This window comes from Salvia hispanica, chromosome 6 (genome assembly GCF_029641045.1).
Source record: "Salvia hispanica isolate PSC_SH4W2 chromosome 6, Shi_PSC_v1, whole genome shotgun sequence".
Classification (NCBI taxonomy): Eukaryota; Viridiplantae; Streptophyta; class Magnoliopsida; order Lamiales; family Lamiaceae; genus Salvia; species Salvia hispanica.
This window is the reverse complement of record NC_142697.1, coordinates 35989880-36017866: the sequence shown is the minus strand read 5'-3', so window position 1 is coordinate 36017866 and position 27987 is coordinate 35989880. Positions and strand designations below refer to the sequence as shown.

Below are 27987 nucleotides of genomic sequence, written 5' to 3'. Positions count from 1 at the left end.
TCACAAAACCCTAATATGGTTGATTTCATTTAATAATCTCATTTCACTTCTTTTACTATGAACAAACCATCATTATTAATTATAAGTATTGATCATTAGCATGCAATAATGATTTTCAAAATCCTACACACACAAAAAAAGTTCTACTTTATTTTATTTAAAAAATATAAACAAAAAAAGTCTCTCCCATTTCCGTTTTTGGTGATTAATTGCTGCAGAGCTGATATTCATCACCAAGCCACAGTTTCACGCTTGATGTTTATATAGTAAGCATGTCCTTTTCATGCTCAGCTCTCTCTCTCTACAAACAAAGAAAGAGGTATATATGTATGATGATTTCATTCAATAGCCTTAGTTAAAGAGGTTTTTTTCAAGGGATTGTTGGAACTCGTGTAAGCTTTCGCCAAACCAAAGTTTTCGCCGGAAAATAGCAATTGCTTTCCAGGTTTGTAGAATTTTGCTTCTCCATGCATTTGGCACAGTTTCCAAATGTTTTTTATTTATTTTTTCTTAGCTAATTTAGCATTTCCTGAGATAGATCTGCAGCTCAAACTAAATAAATCGTGTTGTTTTTGCATTACTTAATTTTCCATCCTTTTTTTCCGTGACTAGCTAGAAGAATCTCTCTCTAGAGAAACTGGTTTGAATGAATTTGTGAAAATTTGTGATGTTGTTGGAAAGTGTTCGGATTTAATTTGTGTGTTTTTGGCTTTTGTTTTTTAAAAAAATAACAGCTCATTTTCAGATAAGAAGAGCTAGATTCACTGTTTTATTAGAAAAACAGTACGTGTTTTTGTTCATTTGTGTGTGAAGATCTGAAATCAGTCTCTCTTCTTTTAGTTTTTTTTTACGTGATCAAATAACAAAAAGTTTCTCAAAGTTAATTTCTCCATGGAGAAATCTAACTGTGTGTGTGTGTGTTTACCTAAAAATGTGTAAACACACACATATACATACCTAGATTTCTAAAAAAATGTTGTGATTTTTGGACAAGATCTGATGATGAGTTTATGTTCATGTTCATGTCTGGATTTGAGCAATTATTTACAATTTTATTTTCCTTTCTCTCTCCCAATTATTGGGGAGGTAGCTAGGGTTGTTGAGAGATGGGGAGGGGAAAGATCGAGATAAAAAGGATCGAGAACAACACCAGTCGACAGGTGACTTTCTGCAAGCGTAGGAATGGCCTTTTGAAGAAAGCTTATGAGCTCTCCGTTCTCTGCGATGCAGAAGTTGCTCTCATCGTCTTCTCCAGCCGTGGCCGCCTCTACGAATACGCTCACAACAAGTAAATTCTGACGTTTTGTTTGATGTTATGCATATATTTGAATTTGATTTTCTTCTGGCCTAGCTTAATTCATCTCTTTTTATTATTTTAAAAATAAAATGTCATGAGTTACATTTAATTAGTGTTTATAATGCTATTTGTCTGTGTGTGAGAGAGAGGATTATGTCTCTTTATATTGGTTTTGAATATTCGATGAGACGATAACCTAGTTCTCAACTTCTCGTTGAGACCAATATAAAGAGACGATCCATGCCCGCCTCTCAGGTTGGGCCAAACGATGTCAGCAGTTTCTAGTGCCCTTAGAAGTAGAAATCCTCAAAGAGATCTGTACATTTTAAAAAATTGAGAAAGATTAAGAGGAAAGTACACCCAATAATGATCAGTATTAGAAGAAAATAAAAGTAATCATGATAAATATGTATCCAAGACAGCTAGGTATCATAAGAAAAGAATCTGACACCTCACAGCAGACAACACAAGCAGTGGTAAAAACAAGTAGTTTATGATTCTTTCACAAATTTGTTGTTCAAGACTTGCAGTTTTGCTTTCTGCAGGGTTTTGGTTTCCAAGGATTTCTCATTCTATCATTACATAAATCTCCACAATATTTTTGTGATTCTTGTATATCAAATTAACTGAAAATTTTGTCCTGTAGTACTGCTGCAGTGTTTCAAGATTAATACATGAACATCTCTATTGTCTTAGGTTGTTTGTCTCTCCAATTCTGGGACACACAAAGATGGAAAATAAAGTATCATAAGAAAAAGGGAAATTTGGATAGGGCTTGTGTAGATATCTCCTGGTCTTGTTAGAGCATAAAAATATAGGAATAGCTTTTACTAATAATTACTACTAGTACTCATATTGGATAATTTAGTTATGTAGTTGAGGATTAATTGTATGTCTTGAACATTTTGCTTTCACTATTTCTGCATATAATTTCTTGTATTAGTATGAAATATAATTACAGTAATTAATATCCTATTCATATTGCACTGTTTGTTAATATAAATGTAAATTATATTTTCATTTTTAAAATTTTATATTTGGAGACATGAATATGTTGAGAATACTATTTATATATATTCTTGAAATGAATTTGCTGTCACAAGTAGTATGTGTAGTCATGTCTTGTTGCTTCAACATTCCTAGAATCCATAGCAATTTATTCCTTTTCACATATTTATCTTTTCCATTTTCAGCTTACATGATTTCACCTTCTGATTTCACATAATGTGTGTGGATCTTTTCCAGCAATTCACATATAAATTCTAACTGTTCACTAGTTCTCATTTTCCACTTCCACTTCTAGTTTTCAAGATTTTATCTTTTCTCTCTCTTGCCTTTATGGATGAAAGTGTTAGAAAATTTACATGAACTTGTGTTACACTTTTTACATGCATGGACGAGCAAGTGAATTAATTACAAAGACACTGCTTTTGGAATATCTTGATATACCATGTGTTGAAGAATGGTGTAGGAGTGTTTTATTTATTACAGTTTATATGTTATTTTAATGAGTTTTTATAAATTATGTCTCTTGTTTTATTTATTACGAGTACTAGTTTTTTTGTTATATTTTTTGCAACACCATTTTAAAATCGAGACTGCATTTGAAAATTAATTAATTGGTGCTCATATATAATTTTAGCTGCATTACATCGATCATTGAGAGATACAAGAAAGCAACTCTAGATGGTTCAAATGGTAGCACTACTCAAGAAATCAATACCCAAGTAAGATTTTTTACTAATACTATTTAACTACACAAAATAAATGCATTTAACTTAACCTGCGTTGCTGCAGTTTTACCAACAAGAATCCAGGAAACTGAGCCAGCAAATACAGATGCTCCAGGACACAAACAGGTAATAAATATTTACTTGAAAAGACAGCAATTTGCATGCAAATGGTGCAACACCAGGAACTGATGTCCGAATATTGAGGAACCACCTTTGTGAAACCTTATAAGTTCTCCAATTTGCCCAAATTTGCTATTATATCTATATAAATTAATTATAAAAGAGTAAAGTCCAAATGTGGTCCCTAACATATGGCCGTTTTATCAATTTGGTACTTAACATTATCTTTTTGATTATTTGGTCCCTCATAAATAAATTCGGATCTGAATCGGTCCCCACTTAACAGAACCGTCAAAAAATAGACGATGACCGCAATTTGACTATGTTAAATTACTAATGGTAATTAATTATACCTAATTATAATTCTTTTCCTATTAGCAAAATTGGAAAAAAGATAGTATCAGTTGCAAAATGAAAATGAATAATTTGTAATTTAATAGGAATTAAGAATTATAATTAAGTATAATTAATTACCATTAGTAATTTAATATAGTCAAAATGCAATCACCGTCTATTTTTTGACGGTTCTGTTAAGTGAGGACCGATTCGGGTCCGAGTTTATTTGTGAGGGTCCAAATAATCAAAATGATAATGTTAAGGACCAAATTGATAAAAAGGTCATATGTTAGGGACCACATTTGGCCTTTACGCATTATAAAAATATTCCATCCATTAACAAAAAATTATAACATTGCGGATAACTTTAAATTTTAAAATAAAAACTGAAATTTGTGACTTTTTTAGAACTAATAGTGGATTACATATGGTTTAATTTCTGCAGGCATCTAAGGGGTGAAGGGTTGAGCTCTCTAAATGTAAAGGAGTTGAAGCAGCTGGAGAGTAGGCTTGAGAGAGGCATCTCAAGAATCAGGGGCAAGAAGGTAAATTTACATTATATAAATAAATAAATAGTTGGTAGACTACTAGTAGTTAATATCATAGTAACATCTAAACCTTCTTATGTCATACTTCCTTCTACTGAAAATAAATACTCCACATTTTGGAGTTTTTCAATTTGTTGAAAATTAATATGGTATTAGACTTTTTCCTTTCTTAATTTCATTAGGTCACCTCAATCTCCACATTTCTCAATCTTCATTCACAAATTCATACTACTAATAAATTTATTTAATCTGTATGCAAAAGGTAGAATGACATACAATATTTTTAATTGTCTACATGTGATCCAGTTTGTTAGCATTTCTTTGTTTGTGTAATAAAAAAAATATTCCTTTTGTTTCTGTAATTATACATATACTATCAGATAATTGTACTGAGTTTTTGCAATGTTGTTCACAGCATGAACTGATCCTTGAAGAAACTGAGTGTCTGCAGAAAAGGGTAAAGTTCTTACACTAAAACCAGCCAAATTATAACACAAAATCACTGCTTTTTTCCTTGACTCTTTCCCTTATTTTTACTTCACTTTGTCTCCCTGCAGGAAGCTCAGCTCGAGCAGGAAAACGCCTCCCTCAGAGCCAAGGTAAGTGACTTGAATGTTGCAAAATAAGACTTCTAATAGGAGACGGAGGTAATGTGATATGACACACGTCATTTGATGATGATTTACAGATTCAAGAAAATGAGAAGCTTCAGCAACTGAGCATGATGCCAGGTGGGCAAGACTTTGCCTTACAGGCATACTATGCAAGAAATATGCTGCAACTCAACATGATGGAGAGTGGATCTGGCTATGAAGCAGCTTCTTCAGACAGGAAAACCGTTCATCTTGGGTACATACTTACATATTTTCTACTACTTTTTTATTTTCTCAATTTTTTTAAAAAATTAGGGGGTTTTAATAACACATCCTTTTTGTGGGATATTTATTTGCTGCAGGTATTAGTTAAGTGAGTTTGTGAAACATTAGTGATGCAACTATGAGGGTGACTGCAAGTTTGGGGGTAACAAGCTTAAGGAAGTAAAAAACTTAGTATTTCAAGTGTTTAATTGGATCCAGTATAAGTAGTAGTGCCTGCCGTTTGTGGCTATGGATGATGATGATGATGATCTCAAGACATGAATTTGCTGATTTGTTGTGTTAATTTGTGGTCGGATAATTTCTTTCTTCATCACTGCACATTTCTTCTCTTATGTCAGCTGGAAATGCAATGGAACAAGCCCTCAATTTTAAACAAACTTAATACATCAAAGAAAATCATTTTGAGATTTAAAAAAAAATAAAGTTAATCTTCCTCAAATAATATTATGTTTATTCACTTTAATTTTCCTCAAGGTTTATTCACTTTAAACTACAAATAATTTCTAATCAGCGTATCTACGTACTCTAATATTATGTTTTGATTCGCCACATTTCAACAGCTAGATCCATGTTTAATAAATGTAAACTATTTGTATGAGTATTTAAAGTATTTTTTGATAGATACGGGTAAAAAGAAATGAAAGAAAAGTATGGGTAGTAATCAGATTTTATAAGCTCCACTATAATTAATCTAGCCATTTTTTTTTTAATAAAGTGCATATAGCAAAAATGAATTACATTCAAATCACAAGCATGCATATCAAGACAACAAAATGAGACATTCTTTGAAAGATATAAGTAGTTATCGCATGAAAGGCATGATAAAAAAAATAATTAACTTATTAGGATAATTAAAATGTTGTTAACAATTTTATACAGATTAACAAAATTATTCTTTAATGGTAAAAACACTGTGACTTTGTTGCTTTATCATAATATAATCCAAAATCCAAAAGGGAAAGGTAAACTCTTTCACGCAACCAAAACTTGAAAGATGAAACAAACATAAACACAACACAACATACTAATTAAACTTTCTGGAATCAGTCATAAGAGAACAAAAGCTAAAAGGAAAACACACACATTGAGAGTGCATCGCTATGTGAAAAACAAAACACTACACAACATAGCAAAAATCAAACATTGTTCTGCAAGTTCCTCTTTCAATCACATAATCAGATCACATGACGATACAATTAGGCTTACGATTAAGCTCCTCTTGGAGCTCCCAACTCCGATGATCAGCCCTGCTCAGGCACTCTCTCAACTCGTGCAACTCATGCTCCGCCTTCGCCTGAACTTCCAGTGATTTCAGATGTGCCTCCGCTCGAGCAGCTCTCTCCTCAGCCAGCATTGTCTCCAAGTTCGAGACGCTCTCCTTCATCCGAGCCTCAATCTTCAATGATCCCACAATACAATATAGAGATATGGATGTCACAAATTTTAACATACTGGAGTATAATATAATGTGTTGAGGTAAATTTATTGAAATTCAAACATTACCATTTCCACCAAACGGTCATACTGCTCTCCACCAGAAGGCACCTTAGTTGAATTCCCTTCGGCACCTTGTTCAATATGATCCTTCTACAAGCACAAAAATCTAGTTGATTCAGACTCTTAAGATTATGACAGATTATGAATTATATACCGATCATACAGATTAAGAATAGCTCTAAATTGAAGTACTGTGATTGTGAAATAATAAATTCAAAGTAGGACTATAATGGTAGAAAAAATCCATAATTAAGTAATAAACAAATCTTGAGTATTTTAAGTATCAATTTAGTCGAGAATTAAAAATATATAATTTGAAAAATAAGAAATGGAATACTTGACTGACCTTGATTTGTTGGAAGAGATGATTGGTGTATGGATTGCCTCCATTCACCTCTACCACAGTGTCAACAAGAGAGAGAAGCTCCTGCCTCTGTTTACTAAGCTTTTCTTCATCTTCTATGCAATTATTAAACACAAGATATCTATTCCCACACTTTTTCAGAGTCTCCTGATAAACACATGAATAAATTCTCTTAACAAGCATAAATAATACGACTCAATGAAAGAATGTTTAAATACCTTTAATTGATCAGGGCAATTTTTGGCGAGGAAATCATCAAGAGAAGTATTCTTCCTGAGAGCATCGCCGTGGGAGAAGACCACAATCATGTATTCAGCGATTTTGGCGCCAAATATATGGCAGAGGGTGTGGAAAGCCGAGGCTTCCTCATCAGAGAAGCGGTTTCTCAGCGACAGAACGAAGAGAAGTGCGTGGATTCCATCCTTGGCCAGATTAATGCACTGCGCGATCTCCTTCGCCATAGCATTTGAATCGACGGATGAATCGAACAATCCTGCCCCATACTACTATTAAGAATTCGAAATTGAAGAGCAAAAAGTTGATTTGGCAGATAGCAAACCAGGAGTGTCGATGACGTTGAGAATCCTTCCGTCGTCGAAGACGGATGTGTCGAGCTTGCAGGCGGCGGTGACGCCGCCTAAGCTGTGCAGGGATTCGAAGGCCTCTCGGCCGAGGAGGCTGTTGGCGGTGGCGCTTTTTCCGTTGCCCATCTTTCCGAGCAAAACAACGGTTCTGCTTCTGGAGTTGGATGATTCAGCCATTGCAGTTGCAGATATTTGAGGTTTGGTTTGGTTTGGTTGATTTGTGGAGTGGAGATATGGTTTTATTAATGGTTTGTTTCACTGCTGCATTTGCTATGCCAGTGGCGTTCCATATTCCGAGACGATTTGGAATACTTTTCAAATCTAATCAAAGTTGGTTCAATATTTTGCTTTCAATTTTTCATTTCCAGCTATACGAGTGGCCCGAGCCAATTTGCACCAATTTAACACACTACAACTTCTCTCTTTTCTATACGTCATACATCCGGCTCACGAGAACATGCACTCTTTCCTTTTAAATCCGTTCCATAAGAATATGCACTTTCTAATTTTGTAAAATATTTTCTATCTAATTAGGTTCGACCTATTCTTCATTAACAATAATTTAATTAATTTTTCTCTCTATCTCTCTTACTTTACCAATTTTACATTAAAACATGTGACGAACCCAAAGTACATTTTTTTGGGGACGGAGTGATTACTAAGTATTTAAAGCATCTACAACCATTTACACTAAATTCAAATCACGTTAAATATAATTTTACTCTAATAATTTACACCAAACTCAAAATTAAAAGAATTTTATCTACATTATACTCTTTTTGACTCATAAAATTTGAAAAATTTTTAGAATTGAATTTAGTGTAAACCTAAAAATAGATATTTTTCTTTAAAAATCCAAAATGGAATTGGTTTTGGAGTAGTAGTATTGAAACTAATTACCTATCCCATTTTAAATTTTAGTATACCCTTCAAAATAGTCTTATACACAATTTGAAATAGTTTCATGGAACTAAGATTTATATAGAGTGGTTCAATTAAAAACTACCAATGTGATAAATCTAAGCTGCACTTGAATGTAAACAGATCAACAGTGCTGATGGATACTAAGTTTAGTGCAATATTATCACAATTCTCATAAATGTTTGAATACGATTTGATAGAGAAATCAATTCAAAGCATGTTTGTAAATTGTAGCTTTCAAGAGAACTCGAACCAAAAAAAATATCCATGCATCATGAGGATTCTGTTGAATCGAAATTTTGATCACATAACAATCCAAGACATATCCAATTGAGCTTGTGTTCAATATTAAAACCACAAAAACCAAAAAGGACATACACAAACTTGCTAAAGCCAAAGCATGGTGTTCAAAAACACAAAAACAACGTACACCATCGCATTACAATATAACACAATTAGGCTTGCGATTGATCTGTTCTTGGAGCTCCCAGCTGCGATGAGAAGCCTGGCTCCAACGCTCTCTCAATTCGTTCAACTCATGCTCTGCCTTTGCCATATCTGCCAGCGACTTCATGTGCGCCTCCACGCGAGCTGCCCTCTCCTCAGCCAACGACTTCTCCAGATTCGAAATACTCTCCTTCAGCCGCGACTCAATCTTCAACGACACATCAATACAGTATTCAGAACTAGAAATAGTAGAAATTGATTTTTTGAATGTATTTAAGGTAAAAGTATTTAACATTACCATCTCAACCAAACCACCAACACTGATCTCATTCTCAGTAGATTTCCCTTGGGCAGCTTCATCAATCTGTAAGAACAAAATCAATCTATTTGTTTAAGACATTTAGATTCATCTTATTTGGCACAGTTTAAGAAGACTCATAACGATTTTCACTCCCCACAAGTATAGCAAACATATAAATAAAATTGAAAGGCAAACATACTTTAAAAGAAAGAATTACTCATAAATTTTTGAAATATAAGTATATCTAACCATAGAAATCATTTCAATATTACTAAAATATTCAACCCTTTGCAATAAATCTAAATCACTCTAAAAGAATATAAAATATTGTGATCAATCTAAATCACTTCACTCAACCTTGATTTGTTGAAAGAGTTCATCAGTGTATGGAGTGCCTCCATTTTCCTCTAAAACAGTGTCTACAAGAGAGAGAAGCTCCTCCCTCTGCCTATCGATCTTATCTTCATCTTCTGTCCAATTATCAAAGACAATAGTTCGATTCCCACACTTTTTAAGAGTATCCTGAAACAAACATACATCAATAAAGATAAGTATCTGAACAAACATATATAGAAGGAAACAAATAAGAGTAAGTACCTTCAATTGATCAGGGCAATTATCTGCCAAGAAATCATCCAACGTCAATTTCTTCCTAAGAACATCACCATGGGCGAAAACCACAATCATATAATCAGCAATTTTGGGGCCAAATATTTGGCAGAGGCACTCAAAAGCAGAAGCCTCCTCTTGAGAAAAGCGGCTTCTCAGAGAGAGAACGAGCAGAACAGCGTGGATTCCATCTTTGGCCAGAGTGATACACTTGGCAATCTCCTTGGCCATGGTGTTTGATTCGACGGTGGAATCGAACAACCCTGCCCCAATATCCGAGTATTAAAAATTGAATCTTGAAAAGACAGAAATGAGTGTGACATAGTAAAGCTCACCAGGGGTATCGATCACGTTGAGAATGCGTTGATCGGGTAAGACGGTTGAGTGGAGGCTACAAGCGGAGGTGACGCCGCCTAAGCTAGGCATTGATTCAAACACGTCGTGGCCGAGGAGGCTGTTGGCCGTGGCGCTTTTTCCGTTGCCCATTTTGCCGAGTAAGACTACGGTTCTAGCGGATGATGAATCGCCGCCGCCCATTTTTTCGAGTAATAACATTTCGAGGAGTGTAGATATGGATTTTATTATTACTACTGGTGTTGCTCATGTAAATTGTAATGCGAGTGATCTTCCATATTCCGAGATGATTTGGAACAATTTTCAACATCGATATTGAGTGACATTCTGCCTCTCTTTCTCTCTCTCTCCACTGTATCAGATGAAGAGTCGGATATTCGTCTGCAGATGATATAATTACATTAATACGAATGGCCTTTCCTAGACGATCGATCTACTTTTCAGGTATAAATGCAGATGATATAATGTAGAGTCTCCAGGGAATAAAAATTTGATTATCAATCAACTCTAAGATAAATAAATTTACTTACCTTGAAAATCCGTCCAGTGTTTTATTAACTTTTTTATAAGCTTAAAATATCTGAAAAAAATGTGGTAGTCTTAGGGCATCCATAATAGCGACGTCCGACCGGCGGTGGGTGGACGAAAATGACAGACGAGAGGTCGTCCGCAGGTGAAAGCGGACGTCAGTCGGGTCTATATACGGCTCGTTGCATTTCATTTCATTTACACAACTTGTATTAACGAGTTTCTCTTATTTCTCTCTACGTTTCTCATTCCATCAGTATTTAATGGCTAGTGGTACTGGTGGTGGCAGTGGTGGGGATGCTAATGACATAAGGCGGCGAATTAATGAAGAGTTGTGAGGTTATACGTCCGCCGAGATAAATCGCTTGATACAAGAGCACTTGTAGCAGCAACAGCAGCCGTCGGTACCTCGCCCCATCCATCATCGAGCTGTAGTAACCTGGGACCACATCGCTGTCCACCAACGGTTGTTTGAAGACTACTTCGCTGAGCAGCCGCGATTTGAAATAACTTTTTCCGGCGGCGATTTAGATGCACCGACAGCTATTTATGAGTATCGTGAACGCTTTAGAGCGTCGATACATATATTTCAGGTTCAGGGAGGATGCGGGTGGTAGACCCCGCCACACGCCTATACAGAAGTGCACTGCCGCAATCAGGCAATTGACCTACGGAGGCGCGACCGATATGTTCGAGGAGTACCTCCACATCGGCGAGACGATTGCCCACGAATGTCTCAAGTATTTTTAGAGCGTCATTGAGATATTCGCGGATAGGTATCTTCGGAAGCCTACCACCGAAGACTACCAGGCTCTGATGCAGATGCACGAGAATCAGCACTGGTTTCTGGGGATGTTGGGCAGCATAGATTGTATGCATTGGGAGTAGAAAAAACTGCCCTTCCTCCTGAAAAGGGATATACACGACCGGCTTCAAAGGCAAGAATCCCACGATGATCCTCGAAGCTGTAGCCGACTACCGGCTGTGGATTTGGCATGCGTATTTTGGGGTGGCTGGGTCGAGCAACGATATCAACGTCCTCTATTTGTCGCCCCTTTTCAACGAGTAATGGATGAGCGTTAGTTCGGCCATCAGTTTCGTCGCCAACGACAACCAGCATGAAATGAGCTACTATTTAGCGGATGATACTCTCGGTGGCCCGTCTTTGTGAAGACGATCAGATGCCCAATAGATCCAAAGAAGATCTACTTTGCAAAACGTCAGGAAGCGGCACGCAAGGGTGTGGAGCGGGCATTTGGTGTGCTCCAGGCTCGATGGGTAGCGATGATGGGTCCAATACGACTGTGGTATCCTGACTGCATTGTTGATGCCATGTACGCATGTATTATTATGCATAACATGATTATTGAAAATGAAGGTTCATAACTGATTGATTGGGCCAATGAAGATGCTGATGCTGCAGGTCCAAGCCACGATGATCACCGCCAATGTAAGAATGGGGATACCTCATTGGGACGTCAATCGGGTCCGTGCATTTGCCGATCTTCAAAGACAAGAAGCCGATATTCGACTCCAGAAAGATATAATTGAATAGTTATAGGTGCAGAAGAATACACATTGAACTATGTATTTTTTTTTCTGGTGAACTATGTATGTTTTTTTTAGTTTAAATATGTAATGTTTTTTTTAAATAAAATTGTTGCATTCTCAGTTCATATATGTGTCGAAATTTTAATTCTGTAATTGCATATTTATGAATTTGTGAATTTTTATTATTATGCTTGTCCACCGGGATGTCCGCTATTATACCATGAGATGTCCTTATGACGTGGTAGTGCTATGGGATATCCTTATGACGTGGCAGGGGGTGTTTTTTGGAATGTCCGCGGGCTTGTCTGCCGGAATGTCAGTAATGTGACAATACTCATAATTAATAAAAAAAACCCACCAATTTCAGTTCTCAATAAAACACATCCCAAAGAAAAAGGAGTTGCAACAATAACATTCATTAAAAAACCATACATAAAATTATTAGTGGTGTATTTCAGGAAAAAAAAATGATTACTATTAATAGTCTTCATCACATGACAGCACAAAACCCTCCCTGCTTGTTGTTGATCTTGTGTTGGAGCTCATTGATGAATGCCTCAGCTCTGCCAAGGCGCTCTCTCATATCAAACATCTCGGCCCGTGCTATAGTCTCTGCTGCCAGCGCCTTCTCCTCTGCCTCAGCCCGAAGAGCCCTCTCCCCAGCCAGCTGCTTCTGAAGCCTCAAAATTCACTCCCTTAGCCGCATCTAAACCTTTTAAGTTTTAATAAAACAACAATTACAAACACAAAAAAGCAGCTTTACTTCAAGTACTAATTCCTTTGTATTAAGGAAATATTTACTTCTTTCATTGAATTCAACATTACCATCTGGATGAGCCGCTCAAACTTCTCTTCATACAAAGAAAGATTTACATGCAAATCCAAATTCCGTTGCTTGTTCAGCCATGTCCGTTCCTCCCTTCTAAAAACACAAACACCGGCACCACATACAACCAACGACATCAAATGCATTTATAGAATCACATTATTAATACGTGATTTGGCATAGTTTCATGGAGCACGCATCATTTGATGTTTACATAAAGCATGGTTCAAATAAAAACTTCCTATTGTGATAACTCTACAAGAAACTTAGTATGCTTATGCACGAAACTCTACATTCAACAAATATTGCAAATTCAGTGCAGTAGCATCAGTGGCTTTATGCAGAAATCACACAATCATCTGTTTGAACAACAACCTAACTAAGCAAATTAACTAACATTTAGTTCAGCAAATAGATCAATAGTGCTGATGGATACTAAAAGATCAATAGAAATGAAAAATCATGAGGATTAACATGTTCACTCATAGTTAGTTCATCGAATAGTTCGTTAGTACAAGGCTTCCCACCATTCTCCTCAACGACATCCTCCACAAGTGAGGGAAGCTCCTCGCTCTGTGCAAAAACCTCACCTTCATCTTCACTCACATTATCAAATAAAGCAATCCTATTCCCACACATAGCTGTAGTATTCTGCATCTAGAAACACCAAAGCAAGAAGCATTTAGCATTAACAAACATATATCACAACAAACAACACAAAACAACCGAAAATAATCACCATTAACTGCTTAAGGTAATTACAAGCTAAGAGAGTGAGATTTGTGCTTCTCAAGAGATCAGCATTTGTGAACACAATAATCATAGATTCTTAATTTCTTGTATATTACACTATAACTATACATCAAATCATTTTTAGAAAATATATTTCTAAGCAATTTGAACTATTTCAAGCAAGATCTTATGTAAAGCTTGAGGCTTTGAGAAGAAAGGGCAGTGATCACTGCCTTTGATCTTGAAAACTCCTTCTGGAGGGTTTTCTCTTACCAGCTTTTCTTGGATGTCGGGCGAAAGGGCATTATCGTCCAACGTTTGAACGTAGAATCGCTTGCCTGTCTCATATTTCTCGACTGATAGAGACAACTTCTCCATCATTGGACCAAGAGGGATAGGCCTCATGGAAACCATTGCCAAAGCAACATCCTAGACCTAAAGCAAGAAGACGAAATGTCTATTAAACGATGAAATATCAGTTTATGTCTCGATATTTAATTATTTACCCCCTTCGTCATGTTCAAAGCGAAACATTGTTTTTCGGACACAAGATTTTACACATTGTTGATAAGTTTATTAAGTGAGAAAATAAAGTAGTAAAGATAATGGTGTTTCAATTTTTAGACTATAAATAGCCAACCTTTCGATATTTCCATGATAAATATCTTCAAGGTGCTATCTTCTTCAAAATATACATCTGAACTCTCTGCTCTTTCTCTGTGTCCATCTCTATCTCCATCACTTTCATCTATTCTATTTTACTCACGTGTTTTCTTTTTCTCCCCTTTAATTTAATGCAAAGGCTGAAGGATTGTGGTGGAAATCCGCTGCTCGCGGTCAAGGCGGAGCTCCGTGGGGTCGAAGATGCAGTTGTGCGGGATCTCGGAGGTCCAAGAATGGAGTTTCCAGCAGTGCTCGTAGGACCACGGTGGGGTCGGTCAACTCTACTCGACCCCACCGAGTCCGTCATTGATTGAATAAGCCTACCATGACTCTATTAAGCCTGGTACAAGGCAAGAAAATGCAAAAAAAAATCAAATGGAGAAAATAAAAATCTATTTAATCATGAATTGAAAACTTCCAACGTAAAATCTTACGTGAAAAAGAAATGATTTGTTTCATAATTGATGCCAGCACCAACAGTGTCACCAGTTGTGAAAGTCGGGCCGAACACCTCTCCACTTGTATGTCCATTGTGAATGAGCCAATTATCACCTCTATAACCACAATTGTTTTCGTCCCCGCTGAAACGAGAAGCATCATGATGCGAATCCACAAGTCACACATCATTTGATCAACCCCACCAAAGACATCCATCGACCAATGACGAGGGGAATGGCAAAGAAGATGTAAGATAACTTGAGCACATTCATCCGTGGATTAAGCTCCTCCGAAGAGAGTGTTCAAGTGGGGAACAACCGGAAGCTAAGGCTCAAGGCCTTGTGGGAGGAGGGAACAGAAGCGACTGTCAAAGCGTATCAAGAGGAGAAGAGAAGATTGCGGAATAAATCAATTTACTAAGATTGATACAATTATATATTGTCCTAAAATAGATTGATTACAAAAATATTGTGTTTTCCATACATAGCTCATATTCACACCTATATATTGAGGTGTTGAATTACATTGTAAACACAACAAATAATTACAAAAACCATCTTCTCCCAAAGCTTTCTCAATATGCGCTGCCCTATGAATCTCGCCTCTCTCGATTACCATCTTTAAGATGGTATCAGAGGTTTATTCGGGCTTGAGACTCAGAAAATTATCATCATAGTCTCGAGCACCTTCCCCGGCCTTTTGAACCTGCAAAACACAACCAACCAAAAATGTCAGATTCTGATCCTAAAACACCTCCAAAAAATAACCAACCCATAACCCTTTCAGCTGAGCAATTCGCTGAATTCATGAGACTGAGTATGTCTCAGAAAAGCCCAAACAACCAGCCTTCATCTGTAGAATCACTAGGCGAGGTGCGCATGGCAGAAAAGCTCAATGGGGACAGTTATCCCCTATGGGCAAAACTGATGAAAAGGGGCATCCGTGGGAAGGGTTTGGCGTCTCACATAACATGAGTTACAGATGGTATCACCCTCCCCAGCCAACCGACCTGAACTACAACCGATGGCAGCAGCGAGACGACTGTTGTTTCAACTGGATCATAGACAACATCGATGCCAGTCTCGTCAATGAGGTCTCTGTTAGAAATAACGGGATAAAATTCCCAAGCCGTTACAGGCGGTACTCTAACTATTACAATCGAAGGAAGATAATAACAATAAATGGAATGAAAATTACAACGGAAATAATAAAACAAACTGAACTATAAGTCGAGTCGAGGGAAGCCCTCTTTCCGCAAGACAAATTACGCCCCGGCTAGTGCTCACGGAATGGCGTATTGCCCCCAAAGATAAAACAACTTCCTCCTAGCGTGTAGAAGCACCTCAAACCCGCTAGGCACTGGCGAACTTGATGGAGTTCCGAGAATCGAGCTATGCAATGCTCCCTATCAATGCACACTATGATGTAGAGAGCTAGAGAAAGAGAGAATGATTTCTGTTGGTGTTCTTCTCATCTCTCAAACCCACCTATTTATAGGATATGAGAGACCACTCCAAAAGTCTCGGCATTAAGGATCCTCATAAACCACTTGGGGGTTACCTTAACTTGAAAAGCCAAAAGACTTTAGAAAATGAAAGGTTTGAAATCCTTCCAAATTCTCACATTTCCAACAGTCTTCCAATACGAAACGGCCTACGGCTTATGGGATAGTCTGGCTACAACGTATGGAAGTGGCGCCGACCAATTCTAGATTTCAGACCTGCACAGACAAGCATACAACATCAAACAAGGAGAATTATCACTGGAGAGTCATGGCAAAAACTTCAAGATCTCTGGATTTCAATCGACACCAAGGATCCAAACTCGATGGACACTCCTTCCAATATCGAGAAATACAACCAGAACGTACAAAGGCACAAATTATACCAGTTCATATGGGCGTTAGACGACCAAAGATACAGCAAAAGCAAGAGGGAGATCCTAAATATGGATCCAATTCCGACAGCAAGGAAGGCATACGGACTAGTAAGAGTCCGTCAACGAGAAGCTTCTCAACCCAGAAACCAAGGAATCTGGAATTGGAGCAGGCCTCGCCGTATTCAACAAAAATCAAGCACCCACATCACAATACCACCAACCATCGAAGAACCCTAGCTACCGAAAGGAATAAGATAAGAGTAAATTAGTGTGCAGCCACTTTGGAGGGAAGAAACACACCAGGGATACGTGTTTCCACATCCACGGGTTCCCAGAGTGGTGGGAAGAAATGAAGAAGGCAAGGCAGGCCCGGAATGTAGGCCGACACGACGGAGGTAGCGCAGGCGGAAAAGCCTCAGCAGCCGTTGCTCTCGACCGCGCCACCTATACCGAAAATCCAGCGGGCGGCAGCAGTGGCAGCGGCGGCAAGAGTAGTAGCGGAGAGATCAGAACCGAGGAGAAATCCCCAATCGCATCCGTCGGCGTCGTGCGGACATGGTTAGAAGGTAAAATATCACCAATCAGAGACCTCGACGGCAGTGGTAGCGGCGAAGGAGGGGCAGAAGGAGAAGCTAGGGTTCTCATCGGCGAATTGGGGAAGAAAACGGCTAGGTTTCAGCCGAAAATGATAAGTTTAAATACTCTCATCTTTCCAAAGTCACAAACCCACCCCCCAAAATTCCCAAATACCGAACCCAACCCCGACCCAAAATATCCTCCCAAATCCCACCCCACAACTCTCCTAAATCTCCACCTAACCCCCACCTGATACTAAATTCACAGAAGCCATCCCACACTTCTCGAAATTCCCAACCTGAACCCCAGATTGCAAAAACTTTGCAAATTACACCCCAGCCTTTCGTAATTACCAAATATCAGCCCTCTATACCCTGTAAAAATTCCTTCGACGCCTTGGCCTGTTCCTCTACTTCCATATCGGGCCCAAAAGACCCTAACTGGATTTTTTACTCTGGGACGACATATACAATTTCATTAGAAGCCTCAGATTTTGTATCCATCTCCAAATCCAAAAAATCCTATGTCCAAACTGCCAGTGGAGACCTAGCACAAGTCATGGGGGCGGGCACAATAAACATTTTACCCACTCTATGTCTCTCTAACTGTCTTTATGTCCCGTCCTTATCACACAAGCTCTTGTCCATTAGTCATGTGACTAAAGAATTGAACTGTAAATTGCTAGTGCAACCACAATTTTGCATGTTGCAGGATATCTAGTCATGCCGCGATGAATACAACAAGTGCGTTGTATACGGTCTCCATCGGTTGGTTTGCAAATTTTATGAAGCTAGTTTCTAATATTATCGCCACCCACTCTGTGGGGACAATAATCCTACGAAACAGTAAGTTCATAAGGGCGGAATTCTCACACAATAAATAGAATGAACTAGAAAGTGGTTCCTAATATTATCGCCACCCACTCTGTGGGGACAATAATCCTAAGGAACTACGAGTTTCAGGGTTCAATCAGAATTTATGAGATAGCTTGATTTTGTTATCAGCACATGAACATTGTCATGGGAGTGTGTTGTAGAGATAAAATTCTGTAATGCTAAATCTGATGGTCGTGCTTAGGCAATATTAGGCGGCCATGCCATTTTGTGGTCTCTGGACTATTCGTCGGTGTTGTGACCAGTAAAAATGTTAAAGTTGTGAATGAGTATTGACCTCTTATGGAGGGTACTTGTTTTCGATTTTACAGTTGCAAGATACATAATTGTTTTGTGGTTATTTGTGATTATGTATTGAGCATAAGTATGTGATAATAAGTTTATTTGCCAAATCTTCATTATGTCGTTTAATATTTGTCTGCGATCCTTAAAGAAAGTAAACTCGAATGCCTAAATTATGTAGACGGGAAACGAAAATGGATAAGATTCTCATCGCTGAAAGCTTGGAGTTTATACTCAATGATTCATGTCCTTCATTTCCTCGACATAATTCCACGAAGAATGTTCAAGAATGCATTGTGCATGTACTTGACAAGCTCTTTGAGGAATAAGGTCAAGTTATTTTCCTTTAAGTAGCTCGACAAGTCTTGGTTAATGACGATGAAAGATGGTTATCAATAGAATCTATCAATATGATTCGATTGGAATATCCTAGAGTGACAGAATGTTTTGAGGATCTTTTGATCACTCAAATAGTTTCTCACAAGTCATCACCTAAAGTAATAAGAAATGACTACAAGAAGGTTTAACTGAAAAGTAGAAAATCTTCAGAATAATAGTCGTTATATTACTGTTAGAGGAAAGTAACATGATAGATGACGAATTCATAAAGGCTGCATTTTTCTTAAGTCCTAGTTCATTTGAACAAAAGACTAGATATGGAAATGGGAGAGCCTGAATTGTCATCAAAATTTGTTTAAAGCGAGAAAAGATGCTTTGTGAGTTGGATTGACTTATTTTATAGTAGGACAATGACTTACATGACAATGCAACTTCTAAGTAAGATATCTTGATCCAGTTAGGTTTTTGTTGCAGTGGGAGCTATTAATGCTCAACTATTGTTTTATGGTTGATGCTTAAGGCATCATAGTATTAAAATAATATAAGTGCAACAAGGTTGAGTATTCAACAACACATCAACTTCTTAATCATTTAATGATAAAGTATTTATGGCTCTTAGTCTTAAGTCCAAGAAAATACTTAGCAATTGTTCGAACTGATCTAGACTATCAAGATTTTAACATTTCGTTAAGTAGCTTGAGAGTTGAGAACTTCTATTTGATGCATTATTAGTTAGAATCATTTGATTTTTCAAGAGATTCAGAATACTTATAGAAGTGAAACATAGAAAGACTAGCAAGTCTCAATGGTTTACACCAAAAAGACGAGCAAAGGGTTATGATCAGTAGTGGGAGTCTAATCTCCATTAACGAATCCAAGCATTCATCTAATGAATGGGATAGTTATGTAAGAAGGAATCAAAGTCTTTCTAAGACAAGTTTGATTAAGTGATGAGTTGTACTCAATAAAATCTTATCATTGATGGGATAAATATTAAAGAAACTACCAACATCAGTACCTTCTACAAAACACGAGTTGTGGATTAGAGCATCTCCAGCCTAGCACATCTCAAGGTGTAATGTTGTTCCAACACGTGTTAGAACAGTGTCCAAGAAATTGGAGTTGAGTACTGAGGCATGTTTTAAGGTTTGTCCCATATGATGTAAGGTTATAAGTTCTGTAATCTTCAAAGATAAAATTCTTGTATGAAGATCAAGAGAAGAACTACAAGCCTAATAACGTGATAACTCTCAAGATAAAATAGAGAGATCGGATTTTCCACATTACCAATGATTCATACAATTAGAAACTTTTGCACTAATAAAATCAACTTCAGAACCTATGATTGTGAGAACCAGGTCGTAGTGGGAGCGTTCTTTGGAACATAACAAGTTCATGGGTAGATTAACTTGAACATAATCCCTTTAACTACAATGTAGTATTGGTTCAATTGGATATTCATCCTTGAAAAGGTGATGGATTCCAAACTACAATCTAAGATAGACGACATGTTTTACAAGACTTGCAAAACTACCTATAGGCTGTGTCAGCCAGTGGGAGCTAGTATATTTGCAAGTGTAAATGTGGATCTCAAAAGGCTAGACAATGATAATGGGTTATGCCCAAAGAGAAACATCTTCTCTTCGGTCGTTGTGCCAAGATTGATTCGTTCCTATTGTCTATCAGAACTTACATAAATTAGAATGAATGTATTATGATTGTCAAGACAACTTTCTATTAACAGAAGTCTTGAAGAAATCATCTACATGGAACATCCTAATGGGTATGTAATAAAGGGCAAGAAACACATGATTGGAAGCTTATAAAGATCTTCGTGGTCTTAGGTATGCATCTTAATCAGAGTATATGTGTTTTATCAAAATTGTCAAATGTCTAGAATTTGACTTTTGCCCATAGCAGTGCTGTAAGCACAAGGAAGTTGAAAGTGCATTAAATATGGTATTATTGGTACTCTACGATGATTAAATCTACAAAAGTTGCAAACAACTAAGATTGGTATCTGGCGTAGGAAAACTGGTTGTTGATACGCTCGGATTTTACACTATTTTAAGGCTATTATTTGGTCCGTTTTTTATGTCAAAGTCACTCTACACGTCCATTATTTGCATATTTTGTCTATTTTGGTATTTTGACGTGTTTTGTGAGAAAGGTGCATAATTGAGCCGAAAAAGGGAGCCAAAATGCAGAATCTGGAAATCTGGAGTAAGACGGCGACCGGCGACCGCCGCGGATGTGTGTGGCGACCGCTGGCGCCCGGCGGGCAGATCAATGCAGCGGTCCGCCTCGGAAAAATACGCTTGGAAGAGAAGTCTCGTCCGGCGACCGCCGGAAGTCGTGCGGCGGTCCGCCACCGAGGAAACAGACTCTCTGGAGTCCAACACGGCGACCGCCGGCTATGGTGCGGCGGCCCGCCGGAGAAAGGCTGCGAATCTCTGAAGCCCTAGATTTGCGCCCAAATTTACCATATTTTGGAGATCTTTTCCTTCTACAACAAGGATTGGCTTTCCCCTATAAATAAGACATCAAGCTTCATCAAAAAGAGAGAGCTTCTACTTGCAAAATACTTCACAGAGATCAAGAGCATAGAGTATTTCACTTGTGCAAGGAGTTGGGGAAGGATTTCAAGAACATCAAGAACGACAAGGATTCAACCTACGGGTTTTATTTGCTTTAGTTTTATATTCAAATTATCTTCCTTCAATCTATTTTTTAGCTTATTCAATTATGTGTAATTAAACTCATAGGATTCTAGGGATGTGTTAGTAACGACTTTGGTTATACAAATTCCTTTTTCTATTTAATATCCGTTTTGTTTTTACTTTGTTTCTTCCTTAAGTAATCTTGATGCTGCATGTCTGAGTGACACAATCGTGTATGATTTAATATAACTTGCTTCATAACTGTGACAAAGTTCTAGCGAGTTAGATCCACTTAGTAGACGCTACAGTTAGCTTCCCTTAAAACGACACTGTTAATTGAGAGTGAGGACTTTTCAAGGGTCTTAGGAGCTTTTTGGAGTTACGTGTTAGGATTGACAACCCTAACTTTGTAATCAACGTTTGTATCGCATGAGCATAAGCTAGGTGACTCGTCCTTTCAAAGTATAAACTGTGATAGGGTATTGTAGTTGAAATTTTGTATAACCATAACTGTGAACGCACATCCCCGGGATTCCCTTATCTCTATCGTCTTTCTCCGTGTTTTATTTGCTCTTAGTTGTTCTATGCTTTTATTGTTTTTAGTTTTCAAAAGTTTTCCAAAATCTTTTCGTTTTTCCAGATAGTAATTGAGTCTTAGTAGAGGATAGAGACTTTTTGTTTGCCTTCCCCGTGTTCGATATCCGGTACTAACCTTTAGCTATACTATATATACTCTGTATACTTGCAGGTTTATTCAGTGCTAATAAAAAGTGCATCAGTTGTCTACCCAGTTTTTAGATAAAGGATTAAAGAGAAACTAATTACATTCTGAGCATCTAAGTCCTTTTAAGATTGCTAGAAAGAATGTTGAGATTCTCTTAGGAATCTTATATCTGTACATTGCTTAGAACATTTTAGCATTAGAAATTCCATAAAAAGGTTTATACATTTCAAGATGGAATTGTCTTGTCTTTAGTCAAGTGACGTTTGATTCTTAGGGAGATCAAGAATTATGAGACTAGTTTCGGAGATAGTTGTCTCATGTATGCTATAGTGTGTACTAAGTTTGATATTAGTTGTGCTTATGCATGTCAATTATATATCATATTAACCATGACAAAGGACTTTGATTGAGGTAAATAGTATACCATAGTGCTTGAGAAAGACTAATTGTTATATTCTAGTTTACCAGTCATTCATGTAATGTCCTTGGGGTTACACTGACTTAGTTTTACGACTAATCAGTGATCTAGTAAGTCATCCTCTGAATATGCGTTTACCTTAGGAATATCTTCCTAATAGCTTAAATCGTAAGTTTGAGTATGCCTATGAGTATTTTTTTTATTACTCTAGTGAAGGCTAACTCAAGGGACACACGAGTTTATTAAGCTAAGCAATCACATATGGAGATGAAATTAATTAAAAATCAAGCACGCAGCAAAGATATTATGATGAAAAAGATATTACCAGAGAACAACCAAGCAGATTTTTCATTCACTTAGTGAAATGAATGGTAGTTCGATATATCTAGTACAAAGACCTACTTTGAGTATAAGTGGGAGAGTTTTTGGCAGTGTATATACTCGAAAGCATGTTTTGAGTATAAGTGGGAGATTGTTAGGTTTGGTATACTGAAAAGCATGTTTCGAGCAGTTTCGCGCGAATAGAATCTTGCTTGTATATGTAAAACTCTACAATCCATTTTTAACCCAATTCAGTATTATTCGAGCAGTTTCGCACGAATAGAATCAGTATATTATTACATTGTGTTTGTTTGTGTATTTATAAGATGTTTTATAAAAATTTAAATGTATAAAAAGCAAACAAAGCCTAAGTCTTTGCTTAGTAGACTGGTTGTGGGCGTCGTCCACTTTACAGTCGGTTCTATGCAATGTTTTGCAAAAGAGAAAGAAGAATTTCACAACCTAGATAGGCTTTGTCTACCTTTTTTAATTAATTAATGTACTTTCCATCGGTTAAAATTTTTTTACTGACGAGTTCTTTACCGAGGGACATTAATTGACCGTCGGTAAAGAACTCGTCGATAAATATTTTTTTTACCTACGGAATTACAGACGGAAAATACATTGATTGAAAAGGGAAAAAATTTAGTCGGTTATTCATAGCGGAAATTTTCCGTCGGTAAACTGACATTTTTTTGTAGTGTTGGAATTAATAAGACATTAATTAATTAAGTCCATAGCAGACATTAATTAATTAATGGACATTTATATCTTAAGCGCGGGAAATAAATAATAAACAAAGTGGAAACCCGAATTACTTGTAATTTCGAATTTGGATTGGGGAGAGTTCAATATTACTTCTGTGTGGCTGCTCGTAATATTCCAATATATGCTTGTATTAAATTGTGGGTTCAATTTAATTAGTAAAAAGCTAATTGGGGGAGCTCATATCCAAAACCTTCCATAGATTCCTGTCTGGGCCCAAAAGGAACTTAATATAAATAGGAGAATAAAGGAGACAGAAAATACACATTATAATTTTCTTGAAAATCACGCCAGTCCCAAATTAGAGAGGGAACGATTTTTTTTATTGTTCTCCTCCGTGAGATTTTCAGCTCCTCCTCCGTGAGGAATTTTCTGTCTTCTTTATTCGAGTCCTAGTATTTTGATAAGATCAGCCCACCCTGATATCGAGATACAATTCGGTAACCAGAGAGAAGATCTGTGGTCTAGTATTGAAGATCATCACGTGGAGAAGGCGCGAGCAATCGACAATTCTTTGGAGAATCAAATCGGTAACCCTAAACCGTAGAAATCATGTTTAGGATTTATATTTTCTAAGCATGACTTATTTGCATTCTAGCATGCAACATGTGAATTGATTAATCGCATAATCGGTCAAATAGATCATTGTCTGATTTATTTGTTTTGTACAAGTCTTCCGTTGTGCAAAGGGCACCAAACCCCAGCAAAAACTACAACCTTAAAAAAATCAGAATGAATGTGGGGACATTTAACCATAGATTTTGAGATGGGTTTCCAAAGACTAAGCAAGGAAACACTACAATCAGGGTGGTTTTGGATCGATTCACCAAGAGTGCTCATTGCCTGTCGATTCCAATCACTTATAGATATGAGAAGTTGTCTCAACTTTATGTGCAAGAAATTGTGCACCTACATGGTATCCCGTCCTGAATCACGTTAGAATCAAGATGTGAAATTCACTTTGGCATTGCGTTCCATCCACAATCTTGCGGACAATCGGAGATAACGTTTTAGACTCTTGAAGATACGCATCGAGTTGTCGTGCTCGACCAAGGTGGAAGCTGATGCAATCCTATAGTTTATAGAAATTTTTTTTACCTACAACAATAGTTACGAGACGACCATTAATATGACACCTTACGTAGTGTTATACGAGAGAAAGTGCAGATCGTCGCTATATTGAGACGAAGTTGGTGCAAGAAAGATGCTGAGCCTTCAAGTGATCAACCAGATGGTCCAAATCGTGCGACAAATCAAAGGAAGGATCAAAGAAGCATAAGACCGACAAAAGTCATACGTAGATGCTCATCAGACCGACCTGTAGTTCAAAGTAGGAGACAAGATATGCTTGAAGGTATCTTCTTTTCAAATGATAATACATTTTGGTGTAAAAGAAAAGCTTAGATCTTGTTTAATTGGACTCTATGAAATCGTGGAGGAAATTGAACTATGACGTATTGTCTGGCGTTGCCACCAAGTTTTGAATAGACCCTTACAAATTTCGGGACGAAATTTTTTGTAAGGGGGAAGGAATGCAACGCCTGCCATTTCTAATTCATAAGTCTGTTGAAAATCGACTTATTAGTATATTAGTTTCGCGCCTACTTCTTTTACCACATGTTGTGACCGAGTGTTATGTACGATATATGTTTCAAGTAGTGAATGAAGTAGTTCGATTACAATATTTAATTTTCTTATAGTCCTTTTGTGAAGTCCGAGTTTCAAATAAGTTTGTACACGTTCTACATCGAGTTCAACATTAAAGTAAAAATAAAAATACTTTTCATGCCTTCCGGACCTTGCTCAATAGTCACGCCTTGAACCCCGATACCTACACGAAAGGATAAGAAGCATGTTAAATCAAGACGAGAGGATCGACGAAATCACATCACATCAAGCACGCTTATCAAACGACGACTCATGTTTTCCAAACGACGGCCGTACTTGATAACTGTCTTTTTAGGCGACAAGATGTAATATTCTTGCCATTTTTGGCATAATGAATGATTGAAGTGACTACTTGCCTCATTTGGCAAAAAGTCCATAACCATTGGACAACACTTTTCCTCTCATGAATAAATGTTTTAACCATGTAAACTCATACATCTTTCTTCCCTATAAATACCACACCATATCATCCTCTACCCTTTTGTTCCTCCATAAAATTTCTCCAAACAAATTTTCTCAAAATGAGGATGCAAGTAAGTGCTTGAGGAAGAGGAGTCAAATTTCCTACACACGCTACCTTTCTTCTTCTTCTTTGCTCAAGGTAAACTCTTCCACATCAAACCTTACTCATAGTTCTCATATTCTTAGAACAAGCATGAACATGATTTAAAGAATGCTCAATTAGAGAAAACCCAAGTATGATCATTTTCAAATTATTACTTCGTTAAATCCCAACGAGCACTCCACATAAACATCTTCAAACCAAGATCATTCCTAGCATTTCATGTCGCTAGCCAAGCATGTGCAAAAGAACTTAGAATGCTTAAACATAGCTTCTTGATAGTGCTAATCCCACCATAATCGTTTTCTACAATAGCTCTCATGACATGAATTTAGCAATACCAAGCTACTTATATCCAAATAATCTTTATGCTAGATTTCTTAATCAAGTTGCCAAAAACGTATTCTTTTTACCATCCGTTTTCTTCAATATTCAAGTAATATAGCCTTGCAATAATAATATTCATAAACGAGCAATTAGAAATATAGACAAGAACTTAGCATTTCGGAGGTTTAAATCGTCGGAGGAGGGGCTGCTCTCGGTGCCCCGCGTACCTGCTGCCCTCGCCAACACAATACCCACGCCGCTGCCTTATCCGGGTACTGCCCGAAGCTCCTCAGCTACTGCCGAGTGACGAAGCCGCTGCTGCCTCGTCCAGGAGGAGCATGTGCTGCTGCTCCGGCACAGCCCCTGCCCAATGGCTACTTCCCTTGACGTTGCCGCTGTCCACGTCGTTGGACCTATTTTGAAGAGAAAAAGAGTAAGAGGGGGGGGGGGAAGCATGTGTATGTGTATACGCGTGTGTTCATGTATGTGTGTAAAAGAGAAAGAGGAAGAAAAGAAAAGAAATAAGGAAGAAGAAAGGACTAAGCTGGAGGACGACGACGGCGATGAGCTCGCTGATGAGCCGTGGAGGAGAACGGATATCAGAAAAATGGACAGAGAAGAACTGTGATCGACTTGAGAAAGGTGGATGAAGAAGTAAAGCCCTCTTGATTTCAAAATCTTACTTTTTTTTTGTGAAGTAAAGTTAGGGTTCACTTTGGACTCACACAAATTAATGGATGAAACTAAGAAAATTATTACTACTTCTTAATTAATCTATGAATTAATTAATCCCCTGATTAATTAATATCAAGTAACTAAACCTTGAAATTCAAGTAAGCACTAAAGTATTGGATCAAGAAACTAAATCCACATGTTTAGTTATAGTAATGAATTGAAGTAGTTTGATCAAGATAAGAACGTAGGATGCATTTCCATATAGGATAAGTGCATGTCATGTACCTTTTATATGTTCACAGGAGTAATTGAATGAATACCCTCTTTCAAGAAAGGCGTGTACAAGGAGTTTGCTTTCGATGCCGAGCTTGTGTAGAGAAATAGTACTTTATTGGGAAGCATCGAGGTGGGCTTTATATCCAACACATTAAGTGTGGATAAAATTTATTAAGTATATATGAAACGAATTTTGTTTGATAAAATCACACTCCTTTTTTTTCAAATGTTATCGTGCCATAAATTATTGTTTTATGATGCTTATCTGTTTAGCAATGTCAAATGAATGAATCGAATTCAGACTCCAATAGGACCAAGTTCCTATTCGAGTTAGTTACACAAAGTAATGAAACGTGAGTCATCGTAAGGGTTGGCCGGTCAATGTGATCGTGGAAGGTGGCCACCTTCCCGACACAAAATGAACTATTAGATATGACGGATTACTGGAATGAACGTAGTCTGATCAGACGAACTTTATGAAAATGAACTTAGTAAGCTCGGGCCTTTTAAGTTAAAACCTCCGTGTGTTACTGTGATGGCATGATAATAACTTTTCTTATATATGTGTATCTTTCGTCAATGTGTCCACTGAGTACCCCGTACTCAGCCCTGCATGTATTTCTAAATGTGCAGGTTGAGCAGTGATAAAATGGTGGCTGAGTGGAATTGGTGGTCGTCTCATCTCTTTTGTAGGATTCTCGTGGCATATGTCTTCATACATATGGCCATGTGTTTACAACTTCTTCTGTTGTGCACTGTTTTTAGTATTTTGTACTAGATGGGTCATAAGAACAATGATTAGTGACGACTGTCTTGTGAAAACACTCTATTGATCTTCATGATCTTTCGTCGACTTGTGAACCTCTTTTATCTTATTGAGAAGTATTTGTGTGTCT

At 37.4% G+C, this 27987-nt stretch overlaps 3 protein-coding genes, 1 long non-coding RNA gene and 1 pseudogene across 5 annotated transcripts; 1 reads left to right on the top strand and 4 right to left on the bottom strand.

Moving 5' to 3' along the window:
- The first annotated feature begins 294 nt into the window (after nucleotides 1-294).
- LOC125207551 (agamous-like MADS-box protein AGL11) lies at nucleotides 295-5244 on the top strand. 2 transcript variants are annotated; one of them, XM_048106942.2, is made up of 9 exons: nucleotides 295-445; nucleotides 1091-1288; nucleotides 2940-3024; nucleotides 3095-3156; nucleotides 3932-4031; nucleotides 4450-4491; nucleotides 4592-4633; nucleotides 4723-4883; nucleotides 4990-5244. In XM_048106942.2, the coding sequence occupies exons 2-9, from the start codon at nucleotides 1107-1109 to the stop codon at nucleotides 4994-4996; spliced, it is 681 nt and encodes a 226-aa protein (XP_047962899.1). In that variant the 5' UTR covers nucleotides 295-445; nucleotides 1091-1106; the 3' UTR covers nucleotides 4997-5244. The 2 variants fall into 2 exon arrangements, with proteins under 2 accessions (XP_047962899.1, XP_088917887.1); XM_089061761.1 differs by having other exon boundaries at nucleotides 311-445; nucleotides 1095-1288.
- A 674-nt stretch (nucleotides 5245-5918) lies between these two features.
- Nucleotides 5919-7699, bottom strand: LOC125207550 (immune-associated nucleotide-binding protein 9-like). The gene is made up of 5 exons (XM_048106941.2): nucleotides 7333-7699; nucleotides 6992-7266; nucleotides 6756-6920; nucleotides 6416-6499; nucleotides 5919-6308 (listed from the first exon to the last, which is right to left on the bottom strand). The coding sequence occupies exons 1-5, from the start codon at nucleotides 7532-7534 to the stop codon at nucleotides 6093-6095; spliced, it is 942 nt and encodes a 313-aa protein (XP_047962898.2). The 5' UTR covers nucleotides 7535-7699; the 3' UTR covers nucleotides 5919-6092.
- Nucleotides 7700-8624: 925 nt separating this feature from the next.
- LOC125207549 (immune-associated nucleotide-binding protein 1-like) lies at nucleotides 8625-10441 on the bottom strand. Its single transcript, XM_048106940.2, has 5 exons — nucleotides 9971-10441; nucleotides 9624-9898; nucleotides 9384-9548; nucleotides 9024-9089; nucleotides 8625-8933 (listed from the first exon to the last, which is right to left on the bottom strand). The coding sequence occupies exons 1-5, from the start codon at nucleotides 10188-10190 to the stop codon at nucleotides 8718-8720; spliced, it is 942 nt and encodes a 313-aa protein (XP_047962897.1). The 5' UTR covers nucleotides 10191-10441; the 3' UTR covers nucleotides 8625-8717.
- A 2117-nt stretch (nucleotides 10442-12558) lies between these two features.
- On the bottom strand, nucleotides 12559-14040 carry LOC148923733 (immune-associated nucleotide-binding protein 9-like; annotated as a pseudogene).
- Nucleotides 14041-15184: 1144 nt separating this feature from the next.
- On the bottom strand, nucleotides 15185-15819 carry LOC125208663 (uncharacterized). The gene is made up of 2 exons (XR_007174160.2): nucleotides 15506-15819; nucleotides 15185-15432 (listed from the first exon to the last, which is right to left on the bottom strand). It is a non-coding gene; the product is annotated as an uncharacterized LOC125208663 (long non-coding RNA).
- Between the last annotated feature and the right edge of the window lie 12168 nt (nucleotides 15820-27987).